Source organism: Dreissena polymorpha, chromosome 8, assembly GCF_020536995.1.
Source record: "Dreissena polymorpha isolate Duluth1 chromosome 8, UMN_Dpol_1.0, whole genome shotgun sequence".
Taxonomy (NCBI): domain Eukaryota; kingdom Metazoa; phylum Mollusca; class Bivalvia; order Myida; family Dreissenidae; genus Dreissena; species Dreissena polymorpha.
Window position 1 is genome coordinate 86,082,429 of NC_068362.1, and position 12,524 is coordinate 86,094,952.

At 35.7% G+C, this 12,524-nt stretch overlaps 1 protein-coding gene across 2 annotated transcripts; it reads left to right on the forward strand.

Moving 5' to 3' along the window:
- The first annotated feature begins 2,657 nt into the window (after positions 1-2,657).
- LOC127840845 (integumentary mucin C.1-like) lies at positions 2,658-10,979 on the forward strand. Of its 2 annotated transcripts, none has more exons than XM_052369278.1 (8): positions 2,658-2,881; positions 3,318-3,422; positions 4,895-4,958; positions 5,726-5,842; positions 8,010-8,225; positions 9,717-9,974; positions 10,196-10,330; positions 10,828-10,979. In XM_052369278.1, the coding sequence occupies exons 1-8, from the start codon at positions 2,780-2,782 to the stop codon at positions 10,863-10,865; spliced, it is 1,035 nt and encodes a 344-aa protein (XP_052225238.1). In that variant the 5' UTR covers positions 2,658-2,779; the 3' UTR covers positions 10,866-10,979. The 2 variants fall into 2 exon arrangements, with proteins under 2 accessions (XP_052225238.1, XP_052225239.1); XM_052369279.1 differs by having other exon boundaries at positions 9,717-9,953.
- Positions 10,980-12,524: the final 1,545 nt, after the last annotated feature.

The following is a 12,524-nucleotide window of genomic DNA, read 5'->3' on the forward strand; positions in this document are numbered from 1 at the left end:
ATCTTGTTAAAACTATAGAGGCCTCATTTATTGTCCGATCTTCATGAAACTTGCTCAGAAGATTCATCTAGATAATATCTTGGACGAGTTCAAGCCCTCTTGTTTATCAGTATTCCGGCCAGACTGTTGAAGAAAAAATACGGCGCTTGTATACACAAATAATATATACTGGCGGAAAATCTAATGGTAATATATTTTGGCAAATCATTATTATACATCTGGTGGTTTTAGGGATACTTGAAGTTGTTTGAATTAAAGCAGTAATCCGCCGATTCTCCAAAACTACAAGACACGTCGTATATTGGTGATGTTTTGATATTTTTTAAGTAAACATTTTATAAGAACATTCAGATAAATATTGTCAATATTTTACACACAAAAAAACAACAACACAAGATTTTGTACACAGATGACAAAGCGTACAATACTGAAGAATATACTTTACACACAACCTAAATGAATATAATTGTTTAAATTAACATGTGTATCATTGGGGAAAAAAACAAAACAATTTTTATTACATGATATACATTTTCTATAACATTCATGGAACAACCATCTCATATTTTATTTCAACGAGTAATATTTGTATATAAGCTCCCTTTTAATGCTTATATTTATTTCCAGATTTCAAATTAATTGACTTAAAAGTTACTTGTGTCATTTCAGTATGACTCACGAGAACAAACTCAATATGAGAACAAGATTTGATGAGTTCATCATGATTGAAACATAATTTAAATTTACTTAATTAACGGCAGAACTTCAGAAAAGCTTTCTTCCTTTCTTCCATCATGGTTTCAATTTTGAAGAAATTTTGTTTGACACTGACTGGAAATACAGTATCATCAAACGTCCCTAAAGGCAATCTCTTTGTAACGCAATATAATTATTACCTTTATTAATTCTATTTTTACTAGGCTATGTACGAAGCAGTTATCTAGTGTGTGATTCTTCGAAGATAACTGAATAAAACATTACATGTGTAAAACAACAAAAATGATGCTTAAAAAAAATGGAACGCTTTATGAAGAGAATATTTTGTTTTGATTTGTAACTGTACTGTACGTACTAAATAGCCGACCTTCACATATATTTTCAAAATTATATTGCTGATTTGAGATTATATTATGGTGGTTAATTGTTCTGATTTCCTAGTATTAAATAAAGTAGAATAATATTTATTTTACATTATTTTAAATAATTAGCAAATTTGACATTTATTTCATAGTGTTTGTTTCTTCGATTTATTATTTTGCGGTCATGGGGCCAAATGCATCAGGTGTCTTATCATCAGGTGTCTTATCTTTGGCATTTCATAAGAACATTCAGATATCTGGGCGTACCTTGACAAAGGCACTGCTGTCTTGCAAATGACCGTGTGCAGCCAATTGTACAAATATGAATAACTTAAGCCAAACCAAAAGATAACCTTTATTTGGATAAAGATAACCGAAGTCAAATACCTTGGCTGAATCTTATCCAAAACATTACTGGTCAACATGTGCACTTATTTGGACATCTATTTGTTAATACAATTGCTAGCCATATAAGATATCATAAAATTGACGATAATCAAAGTTATCCGCTGGATAAGTTATACAGAATTCTAAAATTGGCTGCTGGTGGTCATGTGTATGTGTATCCAACGAAAGATTTGAGATGATTTACCTGTCTTAATTAATAATATTTTTTACGTTTTTTACATTTTTGTGTTAATGCGCGCCAGTTTTTGTAATGGTTTGATATTTACAAATTTATATTAATACTCATTAACTTTTAACTTACTTGCGTAGCTGAAATTGTTATCTCAAAGAAGATAGGAAAATATATGTGCATATACACTATTTAAAGTCAACGCGTTCACATTCAACAATTAAGATATACTTTATAACTGGACTATAATCGTATTAAGAAATCAAATTTTACGGTTTACATGACACTAATACAAAGCTATGCCAATAAATATTCTCAAATGGTGGATTCACCACTCTTTATCGTATATCAGTCATAAAATAACACGCAACAAAATCAAAGATCTTGCGCTACACACGTTTTAAATGTAACATTTGTATATTTTATTGTAAATTATGTCAAACAATACTTTATAAGATTTCATTTCGTCATGGGCCAAGGACTTAAAGGGATCTTTTCACGCTTTGGTAAATTGACAAAATTGAAAAAAGTTGTTTCAGATTCGCAAATTTTCGTTTTAGTTATGATATTTGTGAGGAAACAGTAATACTGAACATTTACCATGGTCTAATATAGCCATTATATGCATCTTTTGACGATTTTAAAACCTAAAAATTATAAAGCGTTGCAACGCGAAACGATTGAATAATTTGGAGAGTTCTGTTTTTGTCGTTTAATTTTGTGAAACTACGAAGATTGCTTATATAAGGTATAAAATACGTCAAGTCTGTGTACTCGGCGGAATAGCTCAGTAGGCTAAGGCGTTTTTACTTCAGGACTCTGGCAGGACTCCAGGGGTCACTGGTTCGAAACCTGGACCGGGCAATGTTCTTTTCCTTTTTTAAATTTTATTCTTGATTTTTTACTGGAGCTGTTACGATCCAATGTTTACATTTATCGATATTAAGCATTTAATGAATAAGTTAAAAAATGCCAAAATCTGTGAAAAGGCCCCTTTAACTACGCCAATGCAAGGGACCCTTTCAGGGTCATATCTCTTCTACAAGTATCCCCATATGGCTTCAGGAGAAAACATTGTTACAACGTACTGAACATTAATTCAACGCATTTGTATACTAAAGTCATGATTCAACTATTTTTTGTACTGTTAGTGATTTCAACACTAGTCTGTGCGGATTATGATTGTATCTGTAACTTACACTCCGAGCGGGACGTCTACAAATACGTAAGAGAAACCTTTATGTTTTAATAACTAGTCGCTTCAGGAATTTTCCGTACGTATTAGCCGTTTTGTTTAAGTTATGTTTTATATTGAAGTTTATATAATTTTCTCCTGTCATTCTGTCATTATTTGAAAGAATTGCAGCCCCGCCTTAGTAATTACTCGTTTCGTATTTTCGAAACATTTGGATATAGAACGGTGCATTAATAACTCATAATAAACAACAGTTCACGTTTCGAGATTAGATTTCAAGAAACTTCAACAATCCAATTGCAAATTCCATTTATTTCCGTCTGCTTATCTGTCTCTTGTTCAGTATAGTCAGTAATAAATACCGTTAAAATCGTTGTAATGAATGTCCTTAAGAACATACCAAGATATTTCAACACAAAAGGTTACTTCAAATTTCAACGATTTAAATGTTATTTTCTTATTATAGCCACTGGGCTCCATCGTCAACACTCTCTACGATGGAGACTGTGTTCCGTTTGTTCCGGTATCGTCACTTCCGGACAATTGGGTGGCAGTCGCCATAAACAACGAGGCGAGACGAAAAATATCTTGCGTAACTTAAATACGACAGAGTTCTTATAGACATCAGTGCTATACTACACGTGCACTTTAATGTTGGTGTATAACGCACATAATAATCGCATCGTCTGTTCGGTCGTCCGTTCGTCTCGTTTATTTTGAGAAGTTAAACTAGGAGACTGTTTAAAAGATTTAAATGTTATTTCAAAATGGGATGTTATCAGGCATGGAAGAGCATTATTATAGAATATTCAAGTAATATGTCGTTCATATATCTGCTCAAGCACCAATATACAACGCATATTTATACTCAATCACCAATATACAATGCATATCTCTGCTCAAGCACCAATATACCACCCATATCTCTGCACAAGCGCCAATATACAACCCACTTATGCTCAAGCGCCAATATACCACCCATATCTCTGCTCAAACACCAATATACAACCCATATCTCTGCTCAAGCACCAATATACAACCCATATCTCTGCTCAAGCATCAATAAACAACCCATATCTCTGCTCAAGCACCAATATACAACCCATATCTCTGCTCAATAACCAATATACAGCCCATATCTCTGCTCAAGCGCCAATATACCACCCATATCTCTGCTCAAGCGTCAATATACAACCCATATCTCTGCTCAAGCGCCAATATACAACCCATATCTCTTCTCAAGCACTAAAATACAACTCATATCTCTGCTCAAGAACCAATATACAACTCACATCTCTGCTCAAGCGCCAATATACAACCAGTATCTCTGCTCAAGCACCAATATACAACTCATATCTCTGCTCAAGAACCAATATACAACCCATATCTCTGCTCAAGCGCCAATGTACCACCCATATCTCTGCTCAAGCGTCAATAAACAACCCATATCTCTGCTCAAGCACCAAAATATAACTCATATCTCTGCTCAAGAACCAATATACAACTCATATCTCTGCTCAAGCGCCAATATACAACCTGTATCTCTGCTCAATCACCAATATACTACCCATATCACTGCTCAAGAACCGATATACAGCCCATATCTCTGCTCAAGCACCAATATACCACCCATATCTCTGCTCAAGCACCAATATACCACCCATATCTCTGCTCAAGTACCAATATACAACCCATTTCTCTGCTCAAGCACCGATATACAACCCATATCTCTGCTCAAGCACCAATCTACAACTGATATCTCTGCTCAAGCACCAATATACAACACATATCTCTGCTCAAGCACCAATACACAACCCATATCTCTGCTCAAGCACAAATATACAACCCATATCTCTGCTCAAGCGACAATATTCAACCCATATCTGCTCAAGCACCAATATACCACCCATATCTTTGCTCAAGAACCAATATACCACTCATATATCTGCTCAAGAACCAATATACAAGCCATATCTCTGTTCAAGCACCAATATACAACACATATCTCTGCTCAAGAACCAATATACAAGTCATTTATTACAGGTTGCCTATATTCTGAAGGACTACAAAGTTACAAATGAGACATGTCCAGGAGATTCAGGCCCCTGTGAGCAAACTTATTTATTCTATATATTTATGCATTTACATTTCGAAAATATAGGAATTATGTTCTGTTCTATAATTGCGCAAATTTTATGTTTTAACGAATGCCAACTTACATCGACGGTTTCATGTATAACTCCTACGCTTGTCGATTAAAATGTATAAACTTGTTTAGATCAGCAGTTAAAATAGAGTGAGCACGTGTAATCGACATTGTCTCAGGAACTGAACATATTTGAAATCAATATGCAGTGCCTTTAAATCAAACGTTGACAGGACAATACTTCTAATGCTTACTGGATGTCAGACAGTGTGAATGTTAATCCCAGTTTTGTTTTCAATGTACCTTTATGATTTAATGACAAGCTGACTTGATGCGTAACATACCGTTCCTGTTTCTTGTGTATTTGCTATATTCTGAGTGCATGTAATGCATTGCTAGTCGCTTGCACGAGGAAATGTCGATGTCAGGTAGTCTTGTCGATCTAAATCTCTGATTGGATCCTTAAACTTAACAAAAGGATGAATATGTTTGTACTATCAGTTTTATGAGCACTGCGAAAAAGTAATAAATGTGTATGCTATATTATGGTTGACTTGTGTACGATTGTTTTCGCAACTTTACAGTAAATATTAAACGATAGCCCGCGTGTTGAGAATTATGTAAGCTTTGTTTTCTTTTGTGTTGATGTACTGAAACAATTGTTGTGCGCACAATCAAATATATCATACTTGCAGTATATGACTATTTAGCGAGACGATTTTTTTCAGTACCAACACCTCCACCCCCAGGGTCGCAAACGACTGCAGGGTCCCTAGCAACGGTAACTACGAAGACGAACATAACGACAACCTCCACGCCGCAACAGGCGACCACTACCAACCAAGGTATAGAAAGATATTGGATCATGTTCGAATAGCAAACTTTAAATACAATATTAGCACCGTGACCAATGAACGCCATTTAATCAAACAGGAAAGCAATTGAAGTGAAATTTTCGAATGTGTACTGGGAGTCAGATAGGGTGAATGTTTATCCCAGTTTTGTTTTCAATATACTTCAATGATTTGTAAGTCGGCATTTCCGAGAGAGGTCTCGAACGGTATTTATTATTCTAATTGTTTCCGTTACTGTATGTCGCTTACACGCTAATACGGCGTTATTAAAGTTATAAAACGGTTAAGACTGTTTACAGGAAAACAGTAATACATGGGAACTTTTTTATGATAAGAAAAATCAATATTGTAAACCGATTCAATTATCTTGGCATTGTTTTTTGCATTTGGTGGTTAAGTGAGTAAGCGCTACCGAAAATACTTAATGAACAGGCTTTAAAGGCAGCTTTAGACTGAAAAAAAGATTTGCATACATTTACTAACATACTATAAAGTTATAAACTTTAACTTTTTGGTCAACTTATACCCCCAATTTAAAACTACGTGGATTTTTTTCAAAATGACCAACCGTAACGGTTCATCTGCATTATTGCAAGCAAATACTGGGCGTCAAATAGATGAACGCAGACATGCTTCCTATATGGCGAACTTGGGCGAGTTAACTATCAAACCGGAAGATACATAATATGATACTGAATACAAAAACATCAGATACAAAAAATATTTAAACAATTGCATATATGACAATGTTGAACTATATTATAGTGTATCAACACACACAGAATTGTACACATTATATACAGATAGATTTATAAGGTAATTTGGTTGGTTATTATGTTTTGCTTTTTCAAGATGTTTAACGATGATGCTTATATAAGCGTGTTAGACAGAGAATAAGCGACTCCTTTATACAGAATTTGACTTTGATTATTAAAAACTCTATTAACGTAACCGTTTACATGCATATCATGGTTTCATGTTTGAACCATATCTCAAATTCTCAATGCATGTCATGTCAAATAAATTCGATATATCACAATTACATAAGTCTTAAAACAGCGTTCATAGTGATACCAGCAAATAAACCGGACTTTCATTACTTCCATTAGATCAAAGACAGTGTAATGTCTGTAATAAAGTTGAAAACGAGATTAATCTAATTTTTAATGTAAATTATATGCTTTTTATACGTAGGTTTAAATACATTCACTGTATTACCGACACAATTCTGTATGTTTAAATCCAAAATAAAACATTTTAGCATGTTGATTCTTTTTAATTGAGATATCTAACATGTCCCGTAAAATTCAAAACAGTACATAAATAGTTTAAATCATCAACATTAGTTGGTTATTATAGGTCCATTTTCGTTTTCTAATAACGCCCCACATTTTCGGATTTTTTTTTTGTTATATTAACATTTAGACCCGACGTAGAATAATATGACAACAACAGATCTAATTGTCTTTGAGTTTCTTCATGAGTTTAACTTATAATAGTCATATCACCAGCAAACAACAACAAAATCACAATTCATCGTGAATACATAAGCCTGCATCAATGTTACTCTGCAAACAAACTCTTAATCCTCAAATAATATTGAAAACAAAACAGATGACAACGCTTAACCTTGTCGTCAACCAACAGCGTATCACCGGTAGTGCTGTAGTTGTGTATCTCTATTGAATACTATAACTGAACAAGTCGCGTTGGCGTAGTGGATATGGTGTCCGCCGAGCGATTGGGAGGTCACGGGTTCGATCCTCGTTAGATCTACCCCATTGACACCAAGTACTGGTTCTAGTCCAAGGAAACGGACTTTTGAGCGCTTCAAATAAGTAGTAGTAATTTCAATCAAATCGAGCTAAAGTAAATAGGTTTAAACTTAAAATCTAAACTTTTACTAAACAACCGGCAGAATGTTTGTTTACTTTCTGTTATTATTTGATGAACACTGCGCACTGGAAAAAGGCATACATGTGCATATTATAGTGTAGTTTACTTTTGTACTCTTGTGTTTGCAACTTTATATTGTATCTTAATCGATATTCCGCGCTTTGAGCCTTTTGCCAGTTTTAACTGATAAAAATTTCACTCACTGAAATTGTAAATACATGAAGAATATGATTATTTAGCGATATCGAGCGATTTCTTTTAGTACCCACATCCTCAACACCATGGTCGACGACGACTACTACCAGATCCCTAGCAACGGCAACCACACAGACTCACACCACGACGACCACCACGACGACCACCTCGCCGACCACCACGCCAACCACCACGACGACCACCACGACGACCACCACGCCAACCACCACGACGACCACCACGCCAACCACCACGCCGCAACCATCGACCACTGGCAAGCAAGGTAATGGGACATATTGGATTTTATAAGGAAAGCAAATACTAAAGACAGTTGTTTTCATCTTGAACAATTATTAAGTTTTAATACTTACTATCTTCCACCAATACTTATTTGCGGTATAGTGCTACATTTAAACATAATTTCGTTGCTAAATGCCTTACTGTGTGTGTGCGGTTACATTCAATTTTACGTGTACTTAGTTGACCTAAACTTGCAATTATATTATGCATTTTAAATTGTTCGTGTACAATACTAGTAACATGAAAGAGAAATATGACACATTTTTCGGCGTCAGCTGTATACGCAAGCTTTTCACCTTAGCCTGACCTTTGTTAGCGTCCAATAGAACTCAAATAAAACTTCCCGCGGCCAAGTACAGATGAATACACTTCATTGACTGCATTGGCTGATTTGATAATACCACTAGAACATTGGAAACATGTCCGCGTCTTTGTAACACTGTTTTACTGCGTGTTCAGCATGAAACAGTTTTATCTCTAATAAAAGGGCTTTACAGATAGAACAGTTTTACACTCAATCTCGACATCAATACAGTTTGTGCGTACATCTTTTATTTTCAGAGGATTTTCAGCGCGAGAACGTTGTGTACTTAAAGGCCATGTTCTCATATTTAGTACTGACTTCCATATTCCTGTCAACATGTTATATGTAAAAGTATAAAGAGCAGTGGAAGCGATGCCTCACTTTAATGTGTTGCATTTCAACCCGCGAGGTATAAGGGGTCAGTTCGCGGTTAGTGTGTTTGAATGTCAGAGTTTATATACAGATCAGACCTTCTGTGCTGTTCGGAGTTCGCGGTCAGTTATATAATAGTTATATAATAAAGACGCTATAGCGTGAACTAGGTGAACCGGAATTTTCTTTACCACCAGAAAGATGTGAAATGAAGATATCCAGCGATATTATTTTATGGCATGTCAATAATAGATTCTTAATGTGTTTTCAACAATACCATGATAAATATTATTTTTAATTAATTAACAAGAATTATTCCATCATATTAACTAATGTATTATTGCAGCATATTGACTAATGTATTAAGTATGAGCGCGATGATTCTCGATACTGTTAATAATCGAATCAAATACACGTAGCAATTCCCGATAAACCACTCAAACAGGTTTGTTCGAAGAACGCGCGTATGTATACATATTTAAAATATGTACGGAGACTTCGCGTGTGGCCGGTTGACTTTGGTTTTCTTTTTTGTATCTATAGATTTATGACCAGCAATATGTAATAATGTAAAATAAGCCGCGAAAACTCCGCGTAACATCCCGTACTGCGTTTGATGCAGCTAAAAACTGCACAGAAAAAGATATTAGCTATCCTTGATCTCATTCATTTAAATCTTTACCTTCCATAAACTCCAACCACAATCAACGCCGTATATCTTTTTTAAAGATATTTCTTGTTTAACTATTTTGTCATGGTAGAGTATTACTCTGAAATACGAGTGTTTTATTGACTTAGTTACGTGTTACCCACATCCGAGCCGGATAGGTAGCAGATACTTGACGTTTGATCAGAGTTGTTACGAGTTCGTTTCTGTGCATACGAGCTGGTCAGCTGCAGAGGCTGACTGCAGATCACAGGGAGGCTCCTTGGTAACCATTGACAACGGCCAAGAGCAGGACATGGTGCATAGAGTTGCCGCTTCGCTGCTTAAACAAGATGCCTGGATTGGACTTAATGATATAAATTTTGAAGGTCATTTCGCATGGGTTTCAGGTACATGTTTAAGGTGGAATTATTTGTCATCATCATATAATTAGTAATAATTAGCATACGTTTGTTTGGTGGTTTTAATGACCTAAAAAGTGTTCCCGGCAAAGTGTTTGCATGAACAACCGGAATAAATTATGCCACGTCCTTACACATTTTGACTTTTTAAAGAAGTGCAGTTGCAACTTTCTTGAATGTTCTTCTTTTTTGCTGCCTTTTATTTATAGGAATACGCTCGACGTATGCTAATTATGGCATCACTCATAGCCACATTTTGCATGACTGCGTGATCATGCGCCTACACGACGGTAAATGGGACGAGAGACATTGCAACCTGCATTTCCCATACGTCTGTGAATATGGTGCGTACACAACGTACGGTCGTTTAGGCTGATCTGTATGAGTATAACATAACTAATAGTTTTATTTTATTAATTTAATGGCATATTTTCTGTAAGGGTTGCATTTAAAAACTGGTATTAACTCAGAACTTGAAATATATACTGTATGGTGAGTAATGATGATAAGAGAACTTTAGTTAATAAAACAACAACAACAACACCAACACAACAACAAAAATAGCAGAGATATGTATAATTTGTTGTTAACCAGCCGTTTACAAAAGTGCACACCCTCCTCCAAGAAAAAGCACGAGCAAAAACAACACTATCCAAAATCAAGTACACGTGTAACAAACAACCTCTTGTCTGAAACATTAATATAACTTACATATTCGATCCATATGAAAATTGTAAACATATCAAAGCGTTTATTTCCAGTATCAATTCGATTGTTTCTGTATACCTGAACATGCACGTTTATGTATATGAACTTATGTTTGCGTTTGTTCTGTTTTCAGCTGGGCACAACAATCCTGTCGTTAGTTTGATCGGTTGATTACCGCAGCCGTACGTTGACAGAAATATCTATTTTATGATGCCGACATAAAATGATATTATCACAAATATAAGTGTTCACTCATGCAAAAAATCTTGAAGCGTTTCATGATTAGTCCCGGTGTTGTTTTATTTTAGGTTCCACTGTGTCGAGCCGTTGTTTCTTCTCCAGCAAGGTTACATAACATGTTTACAAACATAAAGGCGGGGTAAATTAAATACTAATTTGTCGGTAATAATGGCTGGATATTATATTTCACGATTTATCAATGAGTTGATACGTTCCAAAAAGTGTCATATGTGAACATAGTTACCATCACACACTCGACGGAGACATCGTGTATATTGTTATTATGTGGCTATTCTTAGCAATTGCTTAAAACACATCATGTGCGATACACAGAAAGCTGACCCATTTAAAAATGCTTTTAAAACCCCAACCCGTTTGGGATGCACATACCTTTGGTGGTGGATAAAATGTTGAGTGCTGTATTTACCTACAGACCAGTGTTTTTCTCAGAAGTCAAGCGCATTTCAGAATAATGATATTGCTATGTCGGTACTGCATATGAATGATTGAAAACAACTTTTCATCGTTCTATCAATATGCATGTACAATATTCGCAGACTGGTGATTTAAACACCCTTTTCGGATTAAATATGCCATTCCCATTAACGTAAACCTGCATCATTTCTTATAAAATGTAATACTAGTATACACAAATATAAACATCGCAGCCATGCCTGAACAATATGCGGGAAAATCATTTCGAAGCTATGTACGGAATGATCATGACTTAGCAACGTGCGGAACGACCATTGCTTTGGCAATGTGCGACATACCTTATTCGTGACATAATTATTCGTTTGGAATGGGTGGCATGATTATACCATCGCGATGTGTGGCAGGACTATACCTTAGAAATGAGTGACGCGATTATACCTCAGCAAGAAACACCTTAATTAGAGCTGCACGTGTATGCTAAATGGGCGTACTTGAATTGTGATTTTGTGCGTTGATTATAAAGCTTCTATATCGCAGATATACCTGACCTAACAAGTGAATGTGAAATTGTGTGGTCCAAGGTCAAAGTAAGAGACACCAGGGATATTCTCCTATGCTCCTTCTACATGCCCCATAGAAATATGAATGACATCAAAGGACTAGACATTGCATTTAACAGACTATCCCATAACCAAAAAGACAAAACCATCATACTAGCCGGAGACTTTAATTGCCCTGACATAAACTGGCCACACCAAACTGTATCCAAAGACGCACCAGACAGAGAAATCCAACAAGCACTCATTGATTTCGCCATCGAACATGGTCTCTCACAGATACAAGATCAACCGACACGAAACGATAACATCCTAGACCTCGTGTTTACAAACAACCCCTCCCCAGCAAACATGCACATATGGGTCCCATATGGGCTGTTTCTGGGCAAACCCATATGGGTAAGCCCATATGGGAGTCATTTGGGACCAATATGGGCTAGCCCATATGGGAATGCCCACAAGGGTCCCATATAGGTCCCATATGATTGCGCTATCGGGAAAAATATGTAAACTTGTATTTATTTGATAAAAAACTCATTTCTTAAAACGTATGCAGGACTAACATGATCTAAACTGCTAATATTCTACCCAAAAATAG

Excerpts from the sequence above, each read along its gene's own strand:
- LOC127840845 (XM_052369278.1), top strand. The coding sequence starts at position 2,780 with ATGATTCAACTATTTTTTGTACTGTTAGTGATTTCAACACTAGTCTGT. Across the intron at positions 4,959-5,725 it reads TCCAGGAGATTCAGGCCCCT|TACCAACACCTCCACCCCCA; the intron begins GTGAGCAAACTT and ends GATTTTTTTCAG. Across the intron at positions 9,975-10,195 it reads TCATTTCGCATGGGTTTCAG|GAATACGCTCGACGTATGCT; the intron begins GTACATGTTTAA and ends TTTTATTTATAG.